This window comes from Anser brachyrhynchus (assembly GCF_964034855.1).
Source record: "Anser brachyrhynchus genome assembly, chromosome: 1".
In the NCBI taxonomy this organism is placed as follows: domain Eukaryota; kingdom Metazoa; phylum Chordata; class Aves; order Anseriformes; family Anatidae; genus Anser; species Anser brachyrhynchus.
In genome coordinates this window covers 68,711,551-68,737,550 of record NC_137694.1, presented here as the reverse complement: position 1 = coordinate 68,737,550, position 26,000 = coordinate 68,711,551, and the positions used below count along the sequence as shown (strand labels likewise).

General features: G+C 38.8%; 1 protein-coding gene across 13 annotated transcripts in view; it reads right to left on the bottom strand.

Moving 5' to 3' along the window:
* The window catches only part of PIK3C2G (phosphatidylinositol-4-phosphate 3-kinase catalytic subunit type 2 gamma), a 333,879-nt gene that overhangs the window by 177,077 nt on the left and 130,802 nt on the right, over window positions 1–26,000 (bottom strand). For 11 of the 13 annotated variants that reach the window (XM_080599406.1, XM_080599408.1, XM_080599407.1 and 8 more), the window contains 5 exons: window positions 25,414–25,496; window positions 21,626–21,783; window positions 18,728–18,839; window positions 11,271–11,373; window positions 1,127–1,197 (listed from right to left, as the gene is read on the bottom strand). In XM_080599406.1, the coding sequence (XP_080455532.1) occupies window positions 1,127–1,197; window positions 11,271–11,373; window positions 18,728–18,839; window positions 21,626–21,783; window positions 25,414–25,496 (527 nt within the window). Of the gene's footprint in view, window positions 1–1,126; window positions 1,198–11,270; window positions 11,374–18,727; window positions 18,840–21,625; window positions 21,784–22,064; window positions 22,107–22,191; window positions 22,380–25,413; window positions 25,497–26,000 lie in introns of those variants that run through there. The other 2 variants (XM_080599402.1, XM_080599403.1) reach the window with 2 other exon arrangements.

The following is a 26,000-nucleotide window of genomic DNA, read 5'->3' as shown; positions in this document are numbered from 1 at the left end:
TGAGTTAGTAATGTAGTTGATAGCACAGGGCCTGACTGCAGATCTTTCTGTGTCACCACTGCTGGAAAATTATTTTTCCACACCCACCAACAACCCATGGGACAAGCAGAAAAGAGCAATCTAACACAGTTCATGCTTCTGCTTTTTCAATACTTACTGAACTTGTGGTTGAAGGAAGTATTTATTGCCCGTGCTACCAGTTATTCATTGCCCTACAGCATCAAAGGAAATCTGGAGGAATTTTGCAACTCAGCATCTTTTATCACATATCCCTTCTGAAGACACTCCTTGCAATGAAAAAGGCCACATCACAAGAAATAAAACAGTGAATAAGTGGTGCATATAGAGACTGTATGATTAGTTTGATCTCTGTACAGCAAGGACCATAATGGAAATTTGAGCCATGCTCCTAGGAAACCAGATGGGTCCTCGATAAGCACCAGACATTCTCCTTGAACAACTCACAACCTCTCTGTTTCTCCTCCATCTGCTAAATGACAGGTGTAGCATCTAGCTTCCTTGGCAAAGTACTTTATGACACGTCGATGAAAAACATTACAAAAAGCATTAAACAGCACTTCTTTCTAAGTGTTTGAAATGGAACATAATGAAAGTTGAATGAGGAATCTATCTTATTTACTGCTTATCCGTGGCAGGTTAGATTTAGAGTCAGACGCACTTTGTGTACTAAGTTAAAAATCTGTCATAGCTAGCCCCAATAAAAAAATAAAACAGAATTTGACCGAACTGTAAAACCACAAGGATAATGACCAGTAAATTATTATTTTTACAGTATTTACTCATTCTCTCTGTCAGAGCAACACACTTGATTATTATGGTTTCTTTAATCCTGGGAAACTTCGAGAAACATGTAACCTCTAAATGAAACCTTCAACAACATTAAAGGGTGAGAACTGGGTAGATCTATATACAATTATAGATTTTTGCTAAGCAACTGATAAGGTCTGAAAAGAAAAGTCTTAAGACACCATATCAATTTTCTTTCCTTTTGGTATCATTCCTGTCCCTAGCAGGTCTTGGAATTTGAGGTGTTTTGAGGTCAGGAGGCTCACTACCAATACAAACAATTACAAATAGAAATACTATTAAATACCAGTGTTCTTACCGAGTCAGTCTCCAAGCACAAGCATATTCTAACAGCTGATTCACACTGAACTGTCTTTGGTCATCCTCATGCTGTAGAAGAGAAGCATATAATGAGGTATAGTATTATGACAGGAAGAATGTATGTTAGACAGATTTTCTTGGTATTTTCCAAAGTCAACATGTTGTTTCAGGAACTCCTTCCTTACGGGATGCGTTGGTCTTTCAGGAGATTTTATTTGGTAGTTCTCTGATATTACATCAGCTCGTGCTATATGGCTAAACCAGATTATCACACTACTTCCTTCTAGCTGCATATTAAAAAAAAAGAAAAGAAAAAAAGAAAAAGACTACAGTCAGGCCTCAGCAAACCCTGCCTCTGCTTTCTCCTTACAGATAGCAGAAGACATCATTTTGCAATGGCAATATACGCAAGTCACAAAGCAGAAATCAGTTTACATCCACAACCTCTCTGCCGCTCATTTTTCCGAGAGAACAGAATGGAGAACATCTGTTCCATCCTTTGCAACCTCTCTGAAGAGACTTCTCTCACTGAAGGGTCACAGAGGTGATCACGACACTAAAGCATCTTTCATATGAAGAGAGACTGAGCTGGAATTGTTCAGTCTGCAGAAAGCAAAGCTCAGGAGGCATATTATCAATGTGTACAGTTATCTGATGGGAGGAAATGAAGGGAAGCCAGACTCTTCTCAGTAATGCTCACTGACAGGACAAGAGGCAATAGGCACAAATCCAAACACATGCCATCTTAACAAGAAAGAGATAATACAAGTACGGTCAAACACTGGAAGAGGCTGCCCTGAGAGGTTGTGGAGCAGGTCTGAATATCTGCTGAGATATTCAGCACCTGACCAGACACCCTTCTGGGGAATATGCTCTAGCTGGGAACCCTGCTTGAGCATGAGGATTGGACTACATGATCCCAAGAGGTCCCTTCCAGCCTAAACAATTCTGTGAATTCGCCTTGACACATTCTGCTGAACGAACCTGTTTCTCTTCAGATATACTCTCTCCTCCAACCCCACAGATTTGTTTCCCTACACAGAGGCAGCTCAGCCCATGCCAGACGTATACTTCCAGTGTATCAGGCCACCACCATGTCCTGAAAAACCTGCCCTTTCTTTGACCTGTGGTTGAGCCCAGATCCCTGTAACCCACAGGGGAAAGTTGCTGAGAAGCTTGTGACAAGCATGACCCCAAATTCACTGGTCTTGGATTACAAAAGGAATAATAGTTGTGAACAAATATAACTTTGGGAGGGGTAAGGGAGAGAAGAATTATATAAGAAAATAGAAACAGCTTATAGGCATCTAGTGGTGAAAAGCTTAATATGAATAAATTCACATAAATTCTGCTTTAGATTGCCATGTAGACATTTAGTAATAGTACCGTTTAAATAGCATGATCTAAGCTAGATATTTTACAGATGTGCTGCAAAGAATTTCCATCTGGAGTGTTACTATCTGTTTTATCACATAGTAGCAATAAGTTGAAGATGAATTAGACGTATGAAGAAGGGGGTGAAGGTAAGAAAAACATTCTCGTATATTAAACCTCAAATGTATGTGCTTGGACCTAAGCTCTAAGTTGCACTTTGCCTTGGTATTTGATCATACGCAAACACCTGTGTTGCTGAACTCAGTGTATTAATGTGAAAATTAAATGATTACAGAGGAGAAGACAGGGTAAGTATCTGGGGGTTAGGGAACAAGATGCATCTTGGAATAGACAGTCTCTCAGCTGATTTTAGAATCTGCCTCTGATCCCCACAGAGATGTTCCTACAAATATGATTACAAGACATGCAGAAATAGCTTATGTGTACCATCTTCCTGAGTGCAGCACTAATTGCACTATGCAGGGCTCTGACCTAGTAACTGCACTTCTTGTTCACTACTCAAAACTGTTTTTTGCCCTTACCTACACAGAGGTTTGGAGGCTCTGCTCTGATAGCTATTATGCCACTTAAATGCATGTTAGAGGACTGGTGTAACATCTTGGGCCTTGAGAATACTCTGTAGTGCTACCTTGCCATTCCAGGAAAGAAGTTAACTCCAAATACTCAATTGTGGCATTCTCTAACGTGATTTGGATTTGCGACTTCTACACAGAGCAATAGGCAATCATATGCATCTTGACTCTCAGGAGATAATACTCCATATTTTTTAAAAAAAGTCTTGTTATTCTGATATGAATATGAATATGACACTCTGCATTTTTATAATGTCACTGCATGCTTATCTGTCACACTGTCACCTTTGGAGATCTTACAAAAAGCACAGCACATCTGAACTGAGTGATCATATGGACGAGGCTGGAGATACTGATCAAGACTGAGAAATAACAAACTTCCTCCTTATTCTCATACATTGCAAAGACTAGAAGACAAGGAGGGATGAGCTTGGAAAAAATACAACACAGACTGAACAGAGGGAGCCCTGAAGCTCAGAGAGAAAGCAGATACGTGATTGATTTGAGATAGAAGCTTTAGGGGATCTAAAGGTCTGTGGCAAAAAGGTGGGTGTAATGGGAATTATTTAGCACCTAAATACAATGGGAGATTATTATATAGAAGGGCTGCCAAGTTCAGAGAATCATAGAATCATAGAATATCCCGAGTTGGAAGGGACCCATAAGGATCATCAAGTCCAACTCCTGGCACCGCACAGGCCTGCCCAAAAGTTTAGACCGTGTGACTAAGTGCACAGTCCAATCGCTTCTTAAATTCAGACAGGCTTGGTGCAGTGACTACTTCCCTGGGGAGCCTGTTCCAGTGTGCGACCACCCTCTCGGTGAAGAACCTCTTCCTGATGTCCAGCCTAAACTTCCCCTGCCTCAGCTTAACACCGTTCCCACGGGTCCTGTCACTGGTGATAACGGAGAATAGGTCACCTGCCTCTCCACTCCCCCTCGTGAGGAAGTTGTAGACTGCAATGAGGTCCCCCCTCAGCCTCCTCTTCTCCAGGCTGAACAGGCCCAGTGACCTCAGCCGCTCCTTGTACGTCTTCCCCTCTAGGCCCTTCACCACCTTCGTCGCCCTCCTCTGGACACTCCACAACAGTTTAATGTCCTTTTTGTACTGTGGTGCCCAGAACTGCATGCAGAACTCAAAGTGAGGCTGCACCAGCGCAGAGTAGAGCAGGACAATCACTTCCCTTGACCGACTCGCGATGCCGTGCTTGATGCACCCCAGGATACGGTTGGCCCTCCTGGCTGCCAGGGCACACTGCTGGCTCGTATTCAGCTTGCTGTCAACCACAACCCCCAGATCCCTCTCTGCGGGGCTGCTCTCCAGCATCTCGTCGCCCAGTCTCTATGTATAGCCAGGGTTGCCCCGTCCCAGGTGCAGGACCTGGCACTTGCTCTTGTTAAACTTCATGTGGTTGGTGATCGCCCAGCTCTCCAATCTGTCCAGATCTCTCTGCAAGGCCTTTCCACCCTCATCCGAGTCCACAGCTTCTCCAATTTTGGTGTCATTGGCACATTTGCTCAACACACCTTCTAGTCCTACATCCAAATCATTTATAAAAACATCGAAGAGGACTGGCCCTAAAATGGAGCCTTGAGGGACCCCACTGGTGACTGTCCGCCAGCCAGATGTGGCCCCATTTACCACAACCCTTTGAGGCCTGCCTGTCAGCCAATTGCTCACCCATCGCATGATGTTTTTGTTAAGTTGTATGCTGGACATTTTGTCCAGTAGGATCCTATGGGAAACTGTGTCAAAAGCTTTGCTGAAGTCCAAAAAGATCACATCAGCTGGTTTCCCTTGATCGACTAGATGGGTGATCTTATCATAAAAGGAAATCAAATTTGTTAGGCAGGACCTACCCCTCATGAACCCATGTTGGCTGGGACCAATGACTGCATTGTCCCCCAGCTGCGCTTCAATAACTTCAAGGATCATCCTCTCCATAATTTTACCAGGCACTGACGTGAGACTGACGGGCCTGTAATTGCTAGGGTCTTCTTTCTTACCCTTCTTGAAAATTGGCACTTCATTTGCCAGCTTCCAGTCCAATGGGACCTCTCCAGATTCCCGAGATCGTTGAAAAACAATTGAGAGAGGTCCCGCGATGACGTCAGCCAGCTCTTTAAGCACCCTGGGATGAATCCCATCCGGACCCATGGACTTGTATGGATCCAGGTGGAACAGCAAATCCCGCACACATTCAGGGTCAGTTGGGAGTTTGTCATTCCCACTGTCATGGTCCTCCAGCTCAGGGCACCCTGGGTCCCGAAGCCCATCATCAGTGTTGAAGACAGAGGCGAAGAAGGCGTTAAACGTCCCTGCTTTGCCTATGTCATTGTCTGTGAGGAGACCTTCCCCATCTAGTAACAGACCTATGTTTTCTTTAGTTCTCCTTTTTCTGTTCACATATCTAAAAAAACCTTTTTTATTGTCTCCCACAGACATGGCCAGGTTCAACTCTAGTTGGGCCTTGGCCACACAAATTTTCTTCCTACAAACACAAACAGCATCCCTGTATTCCTTCCTCTTCGCCTGACCCTCCTTCCAGCAGTTGTACACTTTCTTTTTTCGCCTAAGCTCCAGTAGAAGTTCCCTGGTCAGCCAGGCCGGCCTTCTGCCCCGCCTGCCTGACTTCCGATACTTTGGAATAGCCTCATCTTGTGCTTTTAGGAGGCAGTGCTTAATGATTGACCAGCACTGATGGATACCAATGCCTTCAAAAGCAGTTTCCCAGGGGACCTTGCTGACTAGTTCCCTGAGCAGCCTGAAGTCTGCTTTCCCCATATCCAGGGCTGAGGTTTTGGTGGCAGTTTTCCTTCTGTCACCATAAATTCTGAATTCGACCACTTCATGGTCACTATGACCAAGACGGCCGCCAATTGCCACGTCTCCCACAAGACCCTCTCTGTTCTCCAGCAACAGATCTAGGAGGGCACCTTTCCTAGTTGTCTCCCTTAGCACCTGCACCACAAGTTATCATCTAGGTGCTTTATGAACCTCCTGGACTTGCTCGTGTCAGCCGTGTGGTGATCCCAGTTGACGTCTGGCAAGTTGAAATCCCCCATAAGGACAAGTGGAGTTGATCTCGAGGCATCTCTTAGCTCTGCAAAGAGTGATTCATCGGCGTTGTCGTCCTGGCCAGGTGGTCTGTAATAGACTCCCACAACGACATCCCCTTTATTTGTTCGTCCCTTAATCCTTACCCAGAGGCTCTCAAGTTTGCCATCGCCAACTTGAAGTTCCACACAGTCCAGCCCCTGCTTCACATACATTGCCACCCAGCCACGTCACCTACCCTGCCTGTCCCTCTTGAAGAGCCTGTAACCATCTATTGCAACACACCAGCCACAGGACTCATCCCACCAGGTTTCGTTTATGCTGATGATGTCGTAGCTGTGGGACCGGGCCAAGACTTCTAGCTCATCCATTTTATTCCTCATATGCGTGCATTTGTGTAGAAGCACTTCAAATGCGCCTCCCTACACACAGCACCTTGTGTAGCTGACCGAAGGGCCTCACTAGCACACAGTCCCTCTGATTCTAGCACACCATCCCTTAGCTCATCACCAGCGTGCCTGATTTTTATCCCCTTCCCCCTTTGACTCTAGTTTAAAGTTTTAAGTTATGAATATGTTTCTGTGATATTAGTTAAACTACAGTGTTAATGGAGATTTCTATAAAGTAACATATTCCAAAGTTGAAAATTCTGAAGGATCCTGCAGATCACAGGTCAAATTCTCCCCAACAGTAAGCACAGATTAACTCACAAAATTAAACAGTAGTTGCAGATATACATAACTGTCTGAGATAGATCAGGAAAGCTTTATTACATCTTAAAAGTCTCAAAATTTATGCCTTTAAAGAAAACACATTACCTTCCCATATTTTTATATGAATTCTGAGGGAGGAAAATTATTTTTTTTAAATTGCCTCTAAACCTGTGACATTCAAAGATATTTTACAACCACCAGAGCTGCAAGCTCCAGAGAAAAACAACAATAACAACAGAATTGAATTTGTGAGCTCAGCGTAGACTACCTCAGGTGTTGGAGTTTGGTGTGGTAGAGCAGGTCTTTGTACATCCAGAGAAATCTACAAGGTTGGGTCCAGAGCAAAAGGAAATGCTGTAGCCTTCAGTGCACCATAGGATGTGTCTATTCTCTTGCATTTTATCTTGTCCTGACAGATCTGCTGGTGGAGTCCCAGCAGAACACAAACAGAACCTTTCCTTTCTGATATGAGTGCTCTGTCACAGGCATGCCCTGGAGCTGGAGGAAAACTTTGGGTCTATGACTTATGCCAGCTCAAGAGCTGTTCATGTTCTTTGCTATTATTAGTGGCCTGAAGTAACTTCATGGCCTGAAGCTTTCACAGCCATGTCAGTTATCATAAAGGAGTGATCAATAATTCACTTGAACATATCTTAAAATGTCACCCTTCCTTGTTAAACCCTATTGTGTGTTATTAATTACAGTTCCACAAATCCGTTGCAAGAGTAAATATTTTCTAATGGCCTGAACACTGCTAGTTTGTCTTCCAGCTTGTTACCTGCCTGAAATAATGCTTGAAAGACTATTTTTGTTTGTTTGCTCATGATCATTCTGTGTGGTAATTGTAACTATTTCCAAAATGTGAAATGTCAGGAGCTGCTCAGTCTCTACTCCAGACCTCCACAATGCATTGCTGTATATTAAACCTCATTTAGACCTGTCAAACTTCAACAGAGATGAAGGAGGCTTTGAGCATATTAATAGGACGTGAAGCATTTTACAGTAGCACAATTTCACGGGATACTTAAACACAAGGAAATGGCTCCATTCTATCTGAGGTAGTACATTGTCCCTCTAAAAAGATGCAAACGTAGATAATGGAAAAAATCCTACTTATGATGGACCACTGACTTCACTTTTCTCAGTCTGTGCTTATGCTTTGACTGTTCACACAACTCATTACATCTGGTAAAACATTAACGCCAGTGACACTGGTATATATGAAAATAAAGATATTTTTGAACGTTCAGGAAGTACCACTTGCTGGCTGTTTTTAGCCTAGCAATTCCTTTCTGGAAACAAGTGAGACTCTTGTTAGAAAGCTGTAAGCATCCCTTGCTGACTCTTTCCTGGAAAGATTTATGCTTTACACAGACAATAAGGATTTGGGGACAGCTCTGAAGAAATGGGTCTCTTACATAGGCAGGGCACTCTCTGGAAATGGTATCTGGATAAAATTTTCTGCCTCTATGCTATCCAACTGTGCATCTCTTCCTAAACATCCCCCAGACACCAGGAAGTTAACATTTGTGACCCACCACTGCAACTTGTGGAGGTCCTGCTTAAGGGTTGTCTCCTAGAGACCAGCTAGGATAAAATACTGAATAGGACAGATATGGAGTGAAAACAGATCTAGCACTCGTTATTCAGAGTATTGTAACCCATGGATACTGGGCCATCATTTGACAAGAAGACATTGGATTTTCTCCACATCCATTTTAATTCTCAAGATTTCAACATGTGGAAAATAAATCTACAAGGTGCAGAATTTCCCACTGCTGTCAAGAGAAGCTCTTTGTCTATGTGGAATAAAACTGAGCTTCAATATGTTTCTATAATATCAAGATAACCTTATGCTTTATAAGCTCTATTTGAAAGTTGAGTAGGAATCTGGCATCTTGAAGATTCGTGTCTTAAATGAGTTTTGTTTGAGTGTTAAGGCTGTAAATCTCATGACTGTAAAACAAGCAAACAAATTCAAATTAAAGGTCACCCTTTGGCTCAAAAGCCTGTGCTTCCAAGTAATGCCCAAGGACAAATTTCTTGCTTTTGACTGCTCAGTTCAAGAAAATTTACTTTTTCTTAATACATCATAACACAAAGTCAGCTCCCCATAAAATGAAAGCAAGCAAATATTCACCTTAAAAATGTTTTTCAGCTGAATTTATAAAAGAATTGCAAACGGTTGCTGGCCAAAGTTTATAAACTCTCTAGTTTAAAAATAAATTAATTGCACATTGCTTATAAGCATCCACTTATATTGGTTATTAAGATTAATAGTGAAATAATACCTATTCACATATACAGACACATTTTTAAATATGCATCCAGATTTCAACAATGTAACAGAAGCAACAATTATTACGAAGGCAGTCTCCAGATGGTGTTGGTATAGAGTTTTGTTTTCTTAGCACAAAAACAAGATTTTAAGCCTCAGAAGAGAACCCTGTACCCATCATGTTCAAAAGCAAATCATTTCATTTGCTCCCTCTTTTTTTTTTTTTTCATTTGAAGACAGAGTATCTTGTAGAGACCCAATCATTGGCTCGCAAGTTTGAAGAGACTGCTGGTGAGTTGTCTGAGGCTCCCTCTTTGCAGTATGTTAATGTGAAAAAATACCTTCAGCACATGCTGTATGCATATAAGTGGCAAAATGCCCTTGTATCAAACTTCTAATTCATGTCACTTAATTCTCACACAGAAAACATTGGAAACTTGCAGCTGCCCAGCAGAAGGGCCCGTAATATAATATTCCATTTAACAGAGATGCTGACCTAAAAGAGGTAAATGACCTTTCTACCATTACATACACTTAGGTGTGTCCATAATTATATCTAATCACTATTACTTTACTCTTCTCAAGCCCATCTTTCTTTTTGCTATACAGAAAAAAGTTTTCCCATCTCTTAACGCAGGATGCATTGTCACATATTTAAAACCAAAAAGGACTATAACCACCATCTAAGCTCATTGTCTGGTTAATCTAGACAATGGAAATTACACAGTGATTCTTGCCTTGATCTCAATAACAGTCAAATGACAGCAAGGTATCACAGATACTTTCCCAAGACAATGCTCATTCCAAAGATCTCTAGATGTTATTTTTCCTGCTGCAATATGGGGATAGGGTGAAAATGGACACATGAGATGGATGCTTGCTCACTCCCTTCCGAAGACATCAATTCACTCACTCACTCTAGACTGAGAGCAAGTATTTGGCAATTCATTGATCTGAATTATTTTTGAAGAATTGACCTGGTGATGAAAGCTTCTGTGTTTCCTTATATTACTTTATTTTGGACAATGCTACACCAAGAAGAATCAATGATTTCTTAAAAACAAATAATTAAATGAATAATATTAACAGTGAAGAGTGCCAATAATTTAAGTCACAGTTGTACCAACTAGCATGGGATTATTCCACTTTTATCTGTAGAATAGTTGAGGTGTTAAACAGAAAAAAAATAATGTTTGGCCTTACTGTAGTCCTCTCTTAGTGCTTCATATAATGTGTTATATTGAACTTGATGTTACTTACGGTAACATAACAGAAATGAAACGAATATCCCTATTCTTTTTTGTCAAAAATGTGTCACCTAACCCATATTTTGACAGACCTAGTTTGATAGCATACCTATGCAAAGAAGGCATCTGTGAAGAGCGTCAACACGCTGCCAGTGAACACTGCCCAGAACATCAAAGTTTCTGCTCTACTGCAAACTTTGTGTTAGAGGTAATTCAAGGTGATCCGCTGGGAATAAAGCTCACATTTATTACCATAGGTCAAGGTTATTAAAGCTCAGTAATCTGTTGGAAAGCTTGCTTAATATCAAATAATCTGAATAGAAATTTATCTGAATTTAAGCTGATGAAAAAATATTTTCTCTAAGGACGTATGCATGTGTATAAACACACACACATGTTCTTAGGCATCTCACATGCACAAACACACAGATTCTGGCTTTTATCAGCCTGCCTTGGTTTTCGGTGATAGTGACCAAAATACAGATATGATTCATTTTAGACAATACTTTGAGTGGTTTTCCCCTAGTTATATTTATATAGAGAAAGTCCAAAACAAAACAAAACAAAAAAAACCCACTTCATTGACAAACTGAAATCATTAGCAACAATAAAGTCTAATAAAAATAATTTTTTCTATACAGGTGGCCTTTCATCTTTTTCAGTTGCGTGTTCTCTACAGTGACATAATAGATATAAGCACAGGAGCAAAGCAGAGAGATTTCTCTGTACGTTTCAACTAGAGTTCAGCAATAATATATGTGTATTCAGGAAAGCAAATAATCTCTTTGATTATTACGGCAGGTTGTTATATAAAAGGATGGTGGAATTTTATTCCTTCAGACATGCTGAAAGAAAGCAGATGAAAAAAAGATGACATACCGTTCGAGCCAAACTTTGTTTCAAATTTGTGGTGATGTGTAGCCGAAGTTGAATGCAGGTGGCTGACTTGCGAAGACTCTCATGGCTGCCCAAAGTACAATTACTACAATTTGGGGAGAAAAACAAATGGTTATCTCTACATATCATTTCCATTTTTTTTCTACCTCTCTCCTTCTCCGAAAAGCACTTGTGGAATAAATTATCAGTGCAAAGCAGATTGAATAATATAAAACCAGAGCTTGGTATCTACATCTGTGCAAACTGATGGGGTTTGGTCCTGGTTTGTTTTTTTGTGAAACAACTTAAGAATCATTGCTTGGTTGTACCTTTGACCGTTAAGTTCTGTAACAGAACAGCAACGAAACAGAGAAACAAACTGTATGTGCTCCCAAATCTTTAGACTGTCGATGTATTCCTAAATCCCAAATTAGTGCAAGTATACAAAGTATGGATGCATCACTGTAGGATGACTTGCAGCGTTTGATACCCAAGCTGAAAATCAAATATTAACCGTAAGATTGAAAATCATATACATTAAGACAGCTACCCCTTGATTCTCAAAGAAATCAAAGTTTTCACCCTGTACAACTCACATAAAAATGGCAAAAGAACCTGTGAGTCAGTCTTCCTCTGCCTCAAATCACATGCCAGCTAAGGTCAGACAAAGACCTCTACTCACTCAGCTGGAGTGGTTCCTACAAACTACTCTGCTGGTCAAGGATGCACAGCTCCCCATGACAGGGGAGTTCCTTATTCTTATCTGCCTCTTCAGAGCAGCTTCTAACCCACCTACAACTGAGAAGTTGCAAGAGTAATAATACAGCTTTAGTTTACCACTCAAAATTTCTTGGATCAAAAATCATTTCAAACTTTACCTTCCTTTTCTTGTTTTAATCAGGTGGAATAATGCAAAAATAATTTCAGAGTTAAGGGAAGCATATTTTTACATTAAGAAAAAAAATCCTTTAGAATTAATGGCTGTGAAAAATGACACTGATTTTTGCAAAGGCGAGTTCATCTCCAAAACAAGCTAACTCTAGTGCATGTTCAATTAGATTCATGTTGCTTCTTTCAAGTCTCCAGACACAAGAGTGCCAAAAGGGATGTTCCATATTTATACAGACTATACAGACAGGCAAGTTGTTTCAAAACTCCCTGGGCCATGAAGGAAAGAAAGAGGATTCTTTTCAAGTGCTGTGGAAAACTCAGAATTCAGACGTAAACTGTATTTCTTTCCACCTAAAGAGGTCTTTTGATGGAATGTCTGAATGTCATGGTTTTGGATGGTATAAAGTTAATTTTCTTCTTAGAGGTTTCCATGATGCTGTGTTTTGGATTTATGATGAAAATAACGGGGGGATAACACACTGATGTTTTAGTTGTTGCAGAGCAGGGCTCACACAGAGCCAAGGACTTTTCTGCATCTCCTGCTGCCCTGCCAGCAGGGAGGCTGGGGGTGCACCAGAGGCTGGCAGGTAACGAGGCTGACCGAAGGGACATCCCATACTATACAGCATCATGCTCAGCAAGAAAAGCCAGGATAAAGAATGAAGAAGGGAGAGATGTTCAGAGTAATGGCATTTGTCTTCCCCTTGAAATGTTCCAACTGATGAGCCCTGCTTTCCTGGAAATGGCTGCCTGCCCATGGGAAGCAATGAATGAATTCCTTGCTTTGCTTTGCTTGCACACATGGCTTTTGCTTTACCCAGTAAGCCGCCTTTATCTCTACCCATGAGTTCTTGCACTTTTACATTTCTGATGCTCTCCCCCATCCCACCTGGGGAGAGCAAATGAGTGGCTGTGTGGGGCTCAGCTGCCTGCTGGGGTTAAACCACAATGCTGAATAAAATTGTCTGGATTTACTTCCCCAAAACCACCCCTGACCCTGTGAATGACTTAGAGGCAGGACTTGCATCTTGCAAAGCAGCAAAAGTCCCTAGCAAAAATGAATGGTTAAACTTAAATAAATATGCTGTACATAATTGCCACTCAGTACAATTACAGGAAATTCATATATCTCGTAAATGTTCTGCACCTACTCTATGCCGTAGGTAAGTAAAATACATACTTCCCATTAGAGATCACAAAGTGTATAAGTGTAAATGTGGGATTTATTTATTTATTTTTTAAACAGACATTAAAGGTTACAGAGGACAAACCCATTTCCATCCTACAGGACTAATATCTAGAAGCAAGGTCCTTTGATTGTGCTTCCATACATTTGCAAGATTGCTTGTTAAGGACATAAAGTCCTTAACATGAGAGAGAGAGAGAGAGAGAGAGAGTTAACATCAACACAATCAAATACTTGTACCTGTTGGAAAGTGTCTCACTAACATGCCTCAACCCTTCTCAAATTCCTTTACAAGCAGAAGCCCAAGTGACCAATTCACATTTCCTGGGACTACACCGATATAAAGGGTTTTTTTTGTCTCTCCTCAGCTCACATTTGTGTTGTGTCTACCCACTTTGCTTTTTTTTTGCAACTTCTTTCATTCCTCATTTCATCAAATCAAGTCTAACAACGATCTGACTGCAATAATGATTTTTCCTGTGATATTTGCATCCTTTAGAACTGCCTCACACCTTTTTTTTTTTTTTAAAACCTTTTACCCCTATTTACCTATTATTTCTGCTCTTTCCCATTTTGACCTACCTTAGGACATAGACACACATCTGTGAGACCTTACCCACTTTTTCCCCAATTCCTCCAGCATGTTTATTCCCCCTGTAATGCCTACTTTACACCAAGTCAATGCTAGAAATTGGAATAGCTATATCAATTTACACTAACAGAACACTCCTTTGTGGCCATAAGTTTATACCACAGATGTACAAAACCTGTCTTTTACCAGTGTAATTATTCCACATCATCATGCTTCCAGGCAAAAATAGCTACATCAACTGAGGTTTAATTTTGTGGCTATAATTACACTTACGGTAGTGGCTTGCATTAGCTCCGCTGTATCAGGCAGATATTATACATCACCAAATCCTTTATTGACATAGCAATGCTGCCTGAAACACTGTAGTCAGAGGTACTGGCTGTACAGTTGATTTCATGACTGTGTTTTATTTGCACAAATGCAAACAGATTTTTTTTGATAAATATTGTGACACAGCAGACTGGACAAAATGAATTAATGCCACCATAAAATGATGCAGAACCTGCCCTAGAAAAAGAGTAAATTACAAGAAATAGATGAGCAGCTTTGTCGTGGATTGACAGATGACCTTCTAGCCATACCCAGGCTGAAATACACTACACAGCTTGGACTCTTGCAGATCTACTGCTCTATCTGTAGTATTGAGATAAAAGTAATATAGCCATCTTTGGAGGATAGCATCGTTAATAGTAACTGCTTTACAGTGCTCTGAGCTCTGTAAAGAAAAAAAAACAAAACAAAAAAAGTACATTATTAGCAATGTTACCCCTATTTTTGCTGAAATACTATGTGGAAAATACAGCTTTGATGAAAGCTCCATGACAAAAGGCAAAGTGATTGTCTTTAAGAGACAAGGTAATGAATTGGTCAAAGTGACTTGCCTGTGGTCCCACAATATATCAGAAGCAGAGAAGGGGAATATGAATATCCCTCACTCTCTCAATTCCCTCACCACTAGATGATTTTGCCTCTCCCCAGCAATGTTCTCTGATGTGCTATAAGCTCTGAATCCTAATGCAGTTCCATCAGACTCTTTTTCTTAAGAAAAAAAAAAAAAAGACTTAGCTGAGCAGCATCTCTGAATGAGAAACTTAATCTGCAGTGACAAGAGAAAATGAAGTTTATTTTTTACAAAGAACATATTCACCCAAAAGGTGCTGGCTTCTAATGATTCCAATCTGCATGAATATAACTCTGCCCACTCTATAATTAATAGCTTAAACTTCACTTTGAGTGAAAACTAATTCTTATTTAGGTCTCAATTCTCAGAGAATATAATTAGCAAAGCAAAAAAAATGTCATCAGTAAGGTCACAGGCAAGCATGTGAGTATAAATGATAAACATTTAGATTTTTCTATTCCATACTCCTGCTCACTATGTTAGCTGAACTGCAAAGCAGTAAGGTAACTGTGAAAATTACAGTATGGTAGAGCGTGGATAGAGTGTGGATGGAATTAAAAATACATATGAAATGATATTTTTAAACAATCTGATACCTTCAAAAAAAAAAAAAGATATTTAGAAATAAAGCTTACAGCTATCCTTGGATGACATTCCTTTGCTGGGTCTGCATTGCAGCTCTCTCTTTACTAACAACAGCCAGATCAATAAACAAACAAACAAAAAAAAACAAATTGAAATATACTTTCACATGCTTTGTTTTATTAGGCACTTCAGGATGCTCTGAGGTTCTGGTCTGAAGCTCTAAAGGTTAAAAAAAAAAAAAGATTGATTCTTTGCTGTCACATGGCAAGATCTGTTTTTGGCTTGCTGCTGGCATTGAGAGCTTGGTAGTTATTTGACCCTAGCTGCTTAACCCCAATATAATTTACTTTTATATGATATCTTTCATAAAATCCTTTTTAGGGGCATATATTCTAAAACTAAGGAGAGATGGGAAACTAAAAGCAAGATTTAAAGGTAGATGTAGAAGTCTTGGATGAAGGGATGACAAAGGGAGGATTTTCAGAAACAGCAGGTACGTAGCCCTCCAAAAAATCAAAGATGATTATGAACAGGACAAGTGTAAGGGAGTGGAGACCACACACACAGCTTGGATCCAGAGAAGGAAGGTAGAATTAATCTATGGATACTTATGAAAATCAGAAACTTCTGGAAATAGTGGTAAAAATTGATCAGAAATATTTTCACTCCTCTCTTCTTTTAAGGACAAAGATTCTTTTAAATGTCTCCAGATGCATTTAAACTGAACATGGAGAAAAGGAACTGCAGGAAATGAGTTGGAGAAGATATTAACATACTCTTTACAGTGACAGGGGTAGGAAGAAGGTAGTGATGACTACTGATAGCACTCTATAGACACTGTAAGAAAAACCTGCAGGAAAGGGAAGCGTAGGAACAAAAAGAAAGCCTGCAGGTTGAGGCAAGGCCAGGATTTCTGATCAGTAAATAAAATGACCTTAAAGACCAGAAACCAATGAGATTCCAAATCAGAATTTCACAGATTGCTTTATTAGTTATAGACTGAACTGCAGCCTATACGCAGGTTTCTGACTTCTAAAAAATGTGGCTATTTGAAATCTGAACTCACACCTTGTGTGAGTCAGATCACATGTGAACTCAAGGATATCACCATAGTAAGGAAATAATGGATGATGAAATCTTGCAGTGCTGAGCGTAACGGTCAGTAGCACACAAGTATTTGCTCCTCATCTCACTGAAAACTAAATGGATTTTGGAAATCATCAGGCCTTTCAGGTGCTTTTGCAGAAGGCACATTGAGGTGATCATTAATACAGCCAATTATAATAGTAAATGAAAGTTTTGGACAGATCTTCACTTGTGTGGTTCACTAAACCACTATTCTCTGAGAACAATTCACCATGTCACTGTTTTTGTTTCACTTTTTTTTTTTTCTGGATTACGATAAAGCAGGAGCAGCACAGTATTAGTTCCCTTTGCTGTCTCATAACTTGAGTAACCTTCTACTGGAATTCATCCCTGACTGATTTCCAAGTACTCTGCTAGGGAAGAACTCTGCACAACTATATCAAATTGCTCTGTTAGCAACATAGTGAGGAAAGCAATTTGCACTAAGATAGCCCAAACATAAGAAAAAATTCACCCTGAGGCAACTCCGCAGGCTGTGTTAAGCTACTCAAGGGATGATTTTGGTCTGGGGTTTCAAATTTCAGATACAGGACTCTGATGAGGAAGCAGGAGAAAGGGAGCTGAAAATACAGCATAGAGTAGAATTACAAACTGCTGAGACCAGAAGTGCAACTCAATCCTTTCTGCACAGCAGTGAAGGAGCAAAGCAAAAAAGCTGAGGACATTATTGACCTTGTTTCATTGCTAATGAGACATGCAGAGATTCTGCAAATGCAGGAATTTAAATAATCCACTATTGATGAGTTCTGCCCAACAGTGAAAATAAAACTATTTAGAACATACTGTACACTGTACTGAAATGCACTGAGCTCACCCTCAACAAAGACTCATTATCTCCATTTTCTTTGGCAATTAGTATGAAATGAGAAGAGACTTGGAAAAAAAAAGAAAAAAGAAAAAAAAAACAGCAGCCCTGCCACTAGCCTTTTTACATAATCAACAGATCTACGTACAACTTGATTCTCTGCTCAGTGGTTCCAGTGGTGCAGTGCTCCAGACAGCGCTTTGTATACCAGAGATCTGAGAGCTTAAGGAGTGGACTCAGAAATGTTAAAGTCTCCACCTTCAGTTGCAAACTATAATTGACCATAAACATCTGAACACTTGACCTCTGTACCTGTGTAGGGGCAGAAGTATCCAAGCTATTCAATGACAAAGCTAATTTGCACAGTGTGACACAACTTGCTCTGACAACTACATTAGTTTCATTACTGAAGCTGGCTTGCTTTGGGCTAGTTCCTGTAATCTTTACACTATACTGAAAATAAGATTGCTTCTAAAAGTTTCCCTTTCAATTACAGACATACACTATTTTATCTAGCACTATTTTATGTCTCTAACATATGAGCTGTGACTCCTGCAGTACCAGCTTAACATGTTACCACAGAGAATTGCCAGCTTCTCCCCCTCTGCTAAAAGTCACCGTTCCTTTAGCAGAAGCTGACATCAAGAGCCTGTGCTTCAACACAAAACCTGCTCACTTTTGCTGACATCTGAATTTAAGATGCCAGCGGGTGAGAAACAACTAGCTGAGTCCAGTAGTGTTTTCAACCACCAGAGTAGTTTACTTGAATGAATATGAATCAAAGCATTTACTTCCTAACTTGTAGACTATCTACATTCAGAAAGACCTGTTTGTATGTATAATATGCTTTTCCTTCAATTTGCAGTCAGTACCAAAGTGTTGGCTTCATCTGCTTCACTACTGCTGCAGCTGGATATAAAGAAAAATTACCTGCTAAGCAGCTGTGTTTCATACTGTTTCTCATCTCTTTGCTGTTTTTTCCCTTTGAAGACATGAATACTCTCTCACACTCCTGTGAGACACTGGAATTTAGCAGCATCCTTGTAAAACAGATGAGAAAGACCAGAGGACAAAGGAATGGAACAAAATATTCAAGGCTTGATGAAGCTCATGTAAAGAAGCCAAGATTTGAATCCTTGCACTGGACCACACAATAATCTCTGTAGAACATAATGCAAGTGCCATGTGATCCAGGAGTTAAAGGAACAATAAACTCGGTGTTTGGAGTGTTTGGAACATAATGCTCTTACTTTCCCTATGGTTCTGTTTACATAGCACATAAGCAGAGGTCGTTACTTGCACAGCTTATATTATGGAATACATAATCAATACCACCTATTAATGAGATACTTACTTTTGTAAGAATTCATCAGACCCACAAACACTTAGAAGACATTCTTCTTGGACTGGGTATTGATTTGTGCAACGGAGGATCTCCGCAATTAAGTTCTGAGTAATACAGCCAGCTGTAAATAAAGATAGAAAGAAAAATAGTAGCTTGCTAGAGAATTCCAGGTTATATTCTTGAGAAAAATATGAAAATTTCTTTGTAATTGCTCACTACTGCTGCAGACTGGCTCCATCAAGAGGAATTAGAACAAGCCACATCTGATTTTATTTAATTTTGCTTTAAATACTCTACTAGTCACAGAATATATGTTCATTTATAGGAAACTGGCTGGTTTTTAGGTAGCTGGAATGAAGAGCTGAGCAATTTTTCCAGGTAGGAAGGAAGAGACCAATGGTTAATCTTTTCAAATCTATAAATACCGAGTCATTTTCCTGATGAGTGTTTTGGTACATTTCCCATACATGAACATGGCCTAATGCAAAAGTTGACCTTTTGCTGCACAAGACACAAGTAGGCTCCAGAATTTTACTTCTCATTGTATCCGCATTTTCTTAGCCATAATGAAGTAAATTAATGTACAAGCTATATGCTTTATACAATCTGCTCTTCAGAAGTACTCCATCATTTTGACAATTTTCTCCAGAACAATTTCAGCTTTTAAAGCCATTTTCTAACCCTGCCAACAGACTTCCTCTCTTCCCATTTCAGAAGAACTGATCAAAAACTAGAAAAGAATAGCTGCATAATCTGGCAGTCAAATTGCAAACGTGTCTGGTAAGTCTGGTCTTTATAGGTATGCCAGGCATACTCCACCATCACTGATGCTTCAAACCTGAGATAACCCTCTTCAGCAGAAACAGTATCTGACTTTGCAGTGAAAAGTTTTCTTATAGTGTACCAAAATGTTTTCACAGTGCAAGATAAAGTCTGAACTTCCTCCAAAATTCTTAGGCAATCTCACTATCAGCAAATGATACTAGAAAAGCATATAAGTAGATTTTTCTTTCAGTATTTCATTTGTGTTATTTCTTTATGGCTTCAAAATTAATGGCTGCAAGAGCTATTAATACAAGGTTTAAGTAAAATTTTTGACATAAAAATAAACTTTTGGACATAAAAATGGAAATTACCCACAGTTAAATAAATATCTACAAAAATTAAACATGTAATCCACATCTGCATGTTGACTAAATTACACTGCTCCAGATTCAGTCATCAGTTGCAAACTGAGCCTAACCAACCATTTTAATTGGTTTTAATTTTTTTTTTTTTTTGAATTGCCAGAGTAACCCAGAAGCAGCCAATTAATGCTGGCAAATCTGGTCCAGAGCTGCTACACTATTGTTTTAAAACAAACCAAGAAATGCAAAACTGTTTCTTAAGGGAAGTTTAAGGGACTGTGATACTGAAAAATCTTCAGAGAACAGCTGACATTTTTAGGGAAATAGTTGTGACCAAAAAAAAAAAAAAAAGCTGAAATAAAACAAACAGAACAGAGTTGGTTACTATATATAACTTTGCGGTGTTTTTCTCTAGGGAAAAAGCAGAAGTGTCAACAGATTCAAAAGTTCCTTCTGAAAATTTTCATTTTCTTCACAAAGACACTTTTCTTCAGAAAGCCATTTTGATTACACAATTTTTACCAGGTATATTGATATTATGTGTCCAGCCCTTTGACAACTCACTGTCTTAAGTAACTTCTAATAGATGGTTTGACATGTAAACTGCAGTGCTTGTTTGCTAAATTTACATGCACCAGAGAAAGGAGAATGGTACAGAATTTTGAATTAAAATCATAAGATGCACATTGCTCAAGTCACTCATTGGAAAAAAAAAAAAATACTTTGCCAGCTTTTCTAGTAACCGTGTAGATGCTCTGAATACAAGTAACCAAACTTGTATGAATAAATGTGGAAACCTTTGCTAAAGTATTTATAAATATATATGTTTTAATATATGCTGACTGACATTCTGTAGAGCTTTGGATTTTCAGCTTTCAACCTGTCAAACAAACTAACACTCACCTTGTTACAGTCAAGTAATTCCTTGACAACTGAAGAAAAGATTCATACACAAAAGACTATCATTTAATGAAACAGCACAGGGAGGGGATTATTTTTTCATTTCTTTCATCTTTACATATGTGGATTAAGACATAAAAATTACCAGAGCTGTAATCAAAAGTCCTGCCATTCACCATAGATACAGGATATACTGGGGCAGTGACAGCTTCCCACAAACACTAGTGATCAGGTTGAGAGGGATCTCAGGAAGTCCAGTCTAGTCTAGCCTCCTGCCTGAAGGAAGGTCAACACTGAATTCAGACCATCTTGCTCTGGGATTTCTCCTGTCAGATCTTGAAAACCTCTAAGGATTCAGACTCCACGACCTCTGTGGGCAAGCTGCTCCAATTCTCAATTATTCTAATTTGTCCTTATATCCATCTTGAATTCCTCTGGTTTCATTTGATTAAAATGTACTTCCCCTGACCTGGTCATAACCTTGGTTGCAGAGGAGTCTTAATGGCTACAGACTCTTGTCTTGGACTTAGCAACAGAGTGAAGGATGTGAAAAGTTCCATGACTAAGTGGGGGATACCCCCTACATTTTAAATTACGCACAAGCTTAAATTCCTTAAGAATTGAAGTCTGAAGGGTCCAATAGGACCCTTCTGAAACTGCCAGAATTGGTCCTGGTTGTGATTTAAAAAAGTAGAAATCTACATGTTCGCAAAGTTTGGTATATAATGTGATTTTAATTTTACAGCAAATATGTTGAATGAACGCGCTCAAGATTCATATAAGGCTTACCCTCCAAGTATTTTTCCAGATAACAAATGCATTTTGTTATCATCTCAACAGAATGGAATCGTGGAAGGATGTGGATACCTCTGTCACTTACCATGTTGTGTAAGAAGCAGAGGATATGGTGAAAAATCTGTCCAAATGCTGATCCTGAATCTTGATTCACCAAGAATATGGTCTGGGAACTTTGTTGCAACACTCCAGATTTTCCCAGTGTTTGTCTTCAAGTCATAAGCAGGATAGGCATTTCTGATTCTGAAAGAGCACGATGAAATTATGCCTAAACAGGTATGCATAATGAGAAAGAAAAACAAACAAAAAATCTACAAGATACTGATAATAATATTATTTAGAGAGGTATTAGGAATAAAATCTTGTGTAGAAGGGAAAATGTTTTTATACATTAATCAGACAACTACATATCACTTAACATATGTATAACTACATCTTACATATAAGATGTATATATATACCCATATTTAAAAAAAAATCAGTAAAATCTTCATAAACTTCACAAAATCACTGCTGAGCCTAACCTCAGTGAAGCCATTAGGAATTTAAACGCAAACTTCAGTGTACTGTGAAGAAAACAATTTGAGTACAGTGGAAATGAGTGTACTCACAAACTTGCTTTAATACTTAGAGTTTTAACATAAAGCTAACCGAGAACACATGCGCAGACAGCTATGACCAGGACAGCTGGTCAAAATGAATACAGGAACGTGCTTTCTATGCAAAATCATAAGTCCCTGTTTTCACTCTGCTCTAGGATCCAATCTGAAAACTTCATTACTAAAACCCTGGACATTTATGTAAATGTCTTTAGAGAGCAATAACTGTTACAGTCACTGTGTCCCTCTGATCTTATATACCATTACCTATAAAATAAATTGCCCCTCCTCCTTCCAATTACCAAAGACTTGCAAAAACTAATTTCTCCTGAGGTGTCATTTCCTAATGAACACTAGTCACAGGTATTATGGCTGTCAGCTGAGATTAAACTTGCTTTTAAAGCAAATACACTTCGCAGCTGCAGGTAAGGGTACATATTGTACCAGCTGAAGCTTTACATTTCACTAATTGGACTGAATATTTTAGAAGCTAAACTCAAACATCCTGTACTAAGCATCCTGCATTCTTTGCTGTTTGTTAGTTCAAGCAGCATTTTGTAGTATATGAGTTGGCAGTGCCTTACACAGTCTCTGACTACAGTATATTTTGAGCTATGGTTCTCTCACATAAAGTTCTTCATTACTATGCCCTCCTGCCTCAGGGTGGCTACTCAAGTCTCAACAGCACAAACTCTTCTTTTATGCCATATATTTCTATAGCATGAGAAGAAGAAAAAATGGGGTGGGAGGAAGAAAAGAAAAACCTACGCTCCCAAAATTAATAATCCAATGAAGCAGCCCATTTCTTATAATGAAAAGCCAGGGGGCATGATGTTTCAGTGGGGTGAGAGGAAATGAGGCTTGACAATACCTCCAGTACATATGACAGATTTATACTCATAGTAAAATATCATTATACTACAGAGGCTGCTTTGGTGACCTGTGTAGTTGATGTCAGTCTATTTCTTTTGTGAGCAAGGTACGCATAAAGCTTTCTCCAAGCACCAAATTTCCTCTTGTAACCTATTTCTATAAGAGGGCCAAGGACGGCTTAAGACAGAAAACTTCACTACCTGTTTTCCAGCATCAAACTAACTGGTTACGTAGACATGCAGGGCACACATCACATCCTCAGCTTACTGGCAGGCATTTCAAAACTGAGTAAACCTCACCTCCTTTCCTAACTTCACCTTGTCTATATTTTAAGATAATATGGAGACAGAAATTTGCTTTTTATGCCTTTTAGATAAAAATGCATTTGGTTCCAGAGATGCTTATTTATGGCCATCTATTGTTTTCAAGTGATTAAAGGGCTTCTGGTCTGAGCTGTTAGGCAAAACATGCTCATTCCAGAATTTGGAAAGTTTTGGTCTTCCAAGGCATAGTTGAAGTGCTGCAGAAGTATTACATGAATAAAATCTCATGCCACTTTCTGTGCTGCAACAATTCAACGTATGCTGAAAGTACTAACATTTATAGGGATTTGCTATTTCACAGTGCTATGTATTTCTCTGTTTTGCAGAACATATATTTGAAGTCAGTAGTAGCTGGAGGAACTTTGCATCTTGCAGCATCGAACCCTGAGATTGTCAGCCTGGCCTCTTCTGGTATCAAACTGGCTTTAAGATGTATTCTGAAGCCACCTATGGATGAGCATTCACTATAGTTATGTCCACAATTGTAAAAGAACATGATAAAGGATTTTGAAAACTCTTTTTAAGTTAGGTACGTATAAATTGAAATGTTGCAATTAGAGACTGCTACCTGTACAAACATTACCTAAAGAAAAACAGGCTGGGTTTCTATTTGAGCTACATGTTGGAGCTGCAAGTTTGCATGACAGAGTCTGAATCATACATCTTACTTCTGATGTATAAAACTGACAGTTATTGAGATTGTTTGAGGGCTGAAAGGATGCTCATTTGGCAAGACTAAGAGACTAGTTATCAGTAAACTTATTTTTTTTTGTTACATTTTATCCTGAGAATACTTTTGTCATTAGATAGAAGGAAAGCAAAGGCTGTTTCTGTTTTCCTTTTAAAAGAGTATTTGCCAGTGATGCATGCTTAAAAAGGTATTTCAAAACAGAAATGTCTTAATACTAAGACAGGAATGTCTTAATACTAAATATTTTTTAACCCTCTAAATAAAATCATTTATTCAAAAAAAAAAAAAAAAAGAGGAAAAAAAAGGAAAGAAAGCTTTTGCTATAATTAGAGTGTTAGAGTGTAAAGTTAAGTGCAGAATGTTTGGACAAAAATCTGATGTTTGAGGGGAAAACCTATCATGTGAAACGTGTGTCTGGTGTTAGTGAAAAAAAGGGGAGGGGTTTAGACTGAGGAACATGGGGAGAAAAAAAGAAAACTGAGACATATTTGATTAAGTATGTTTTCAAGCTGACCATTTACTCTATGAATCTAAAACATATTTGCTGTTAATTCCAGAGCAATATCAAACTGTATTTTTTTCTTTCTTTTAAGAGAAGCAGGCTTGGATGACCTCAAATACTGTCAATTCATTAAAGTCTAATTAAAAAAAAAAGAAATCACAGTTTTCCAGCTACTTTTCTGCGAAAAAAAACAAACAAACAAACAGAAAAAACAATCCCCCCCCCCAAACACACATGCATTTGTGCTAACTTGATAGTATGATCAGTGAATGTCTACAAAGGAGAATAAAGATACACAGATAGTCTATAAACATGTATTTCTTAGTGCTGTTAGATTTCAACACAATTTTTCTGACAAAATTAAGAAAGTAAAAAACAAAAGAAAGCAAAACAAAAAAACAAACAACAACAACAACAAAAAACACACATGCACAAGTTCTATCCCATTAAGCCACACTATTAACTTGAAACTGTAAACAATAATTAAAGGAATTTTTGTTGCTTGCTAAATCCAATGCCTCATCAAGATATTATGTAGTAAAATTCTGTTCTCAGACAATCGGTTCTTCCAGTTCTTTTTTCCTGCTCTGAGCTACATAAGCATTGATATTGTCCAAGTAAATGACAAAATAAATCTTAAGTTTCACACACATCAACATTGAAGATGTACTTATCATTGATAAAGGTGACAGATAAGGCAGAAAATATTCTTGGAATTAACAATATTTTGTGGATTTTAATCTTTAAACCAAAATTAGGAGTGTTTCTGCATTTAAGCTGATACCAGAATTAAGACACTGTTCAGGAATGCAGGGATAACCAATCCAATTAATATAAATAAGTGAAATGTCACAGTTGGCTGAATAAAGCTTTTTCATTACTTACTCCTCCACTGCATTGCAAAAAGCAACTGTGTTTTCATTACTCCCTTGATTTGCTTCAACCAGCTGGATAGACCAACCTGTAACCTAAAAATACCAAAAAGAGACCAAAAGACAATTATTTAGACAACATACACATAATGAACATAAGACTAAACTTGCATTTGGTTCCATGAGAATGAAGTTTCGTATCTTATTATCCCTCCCCTGATTTACTGGAGTGCCAAATAAGCACAAATAACACATTTTGACTGCACTTTTAATGTTTTCAGAGATAAAATAGAAAGTTGCAAAGCATCAGCTGCCCAGGGTTTAATGATTTTTTTTTTCCTCCTTGAAGTAAATAAAGATTTCCAAGGTTTCCAAAATTCAACTAGTGTCAGAACACAGATGATTAAATGCAAAAGATGTATTCTTAGGTTACAATGAGAAGAGACAAAACAAATCTTATGCTGATGTGAATTTTAATTCTTTTTCTTTCTTTCTGCCCTTCATGGAAGCTCGGGATTCCTTCAGGCTCTATAAACGTTTCAGGTAGGTCCCCAAGAAAGACAGGAAGCTAGTATATTCTTTCTGAAGATGAAAAATCCC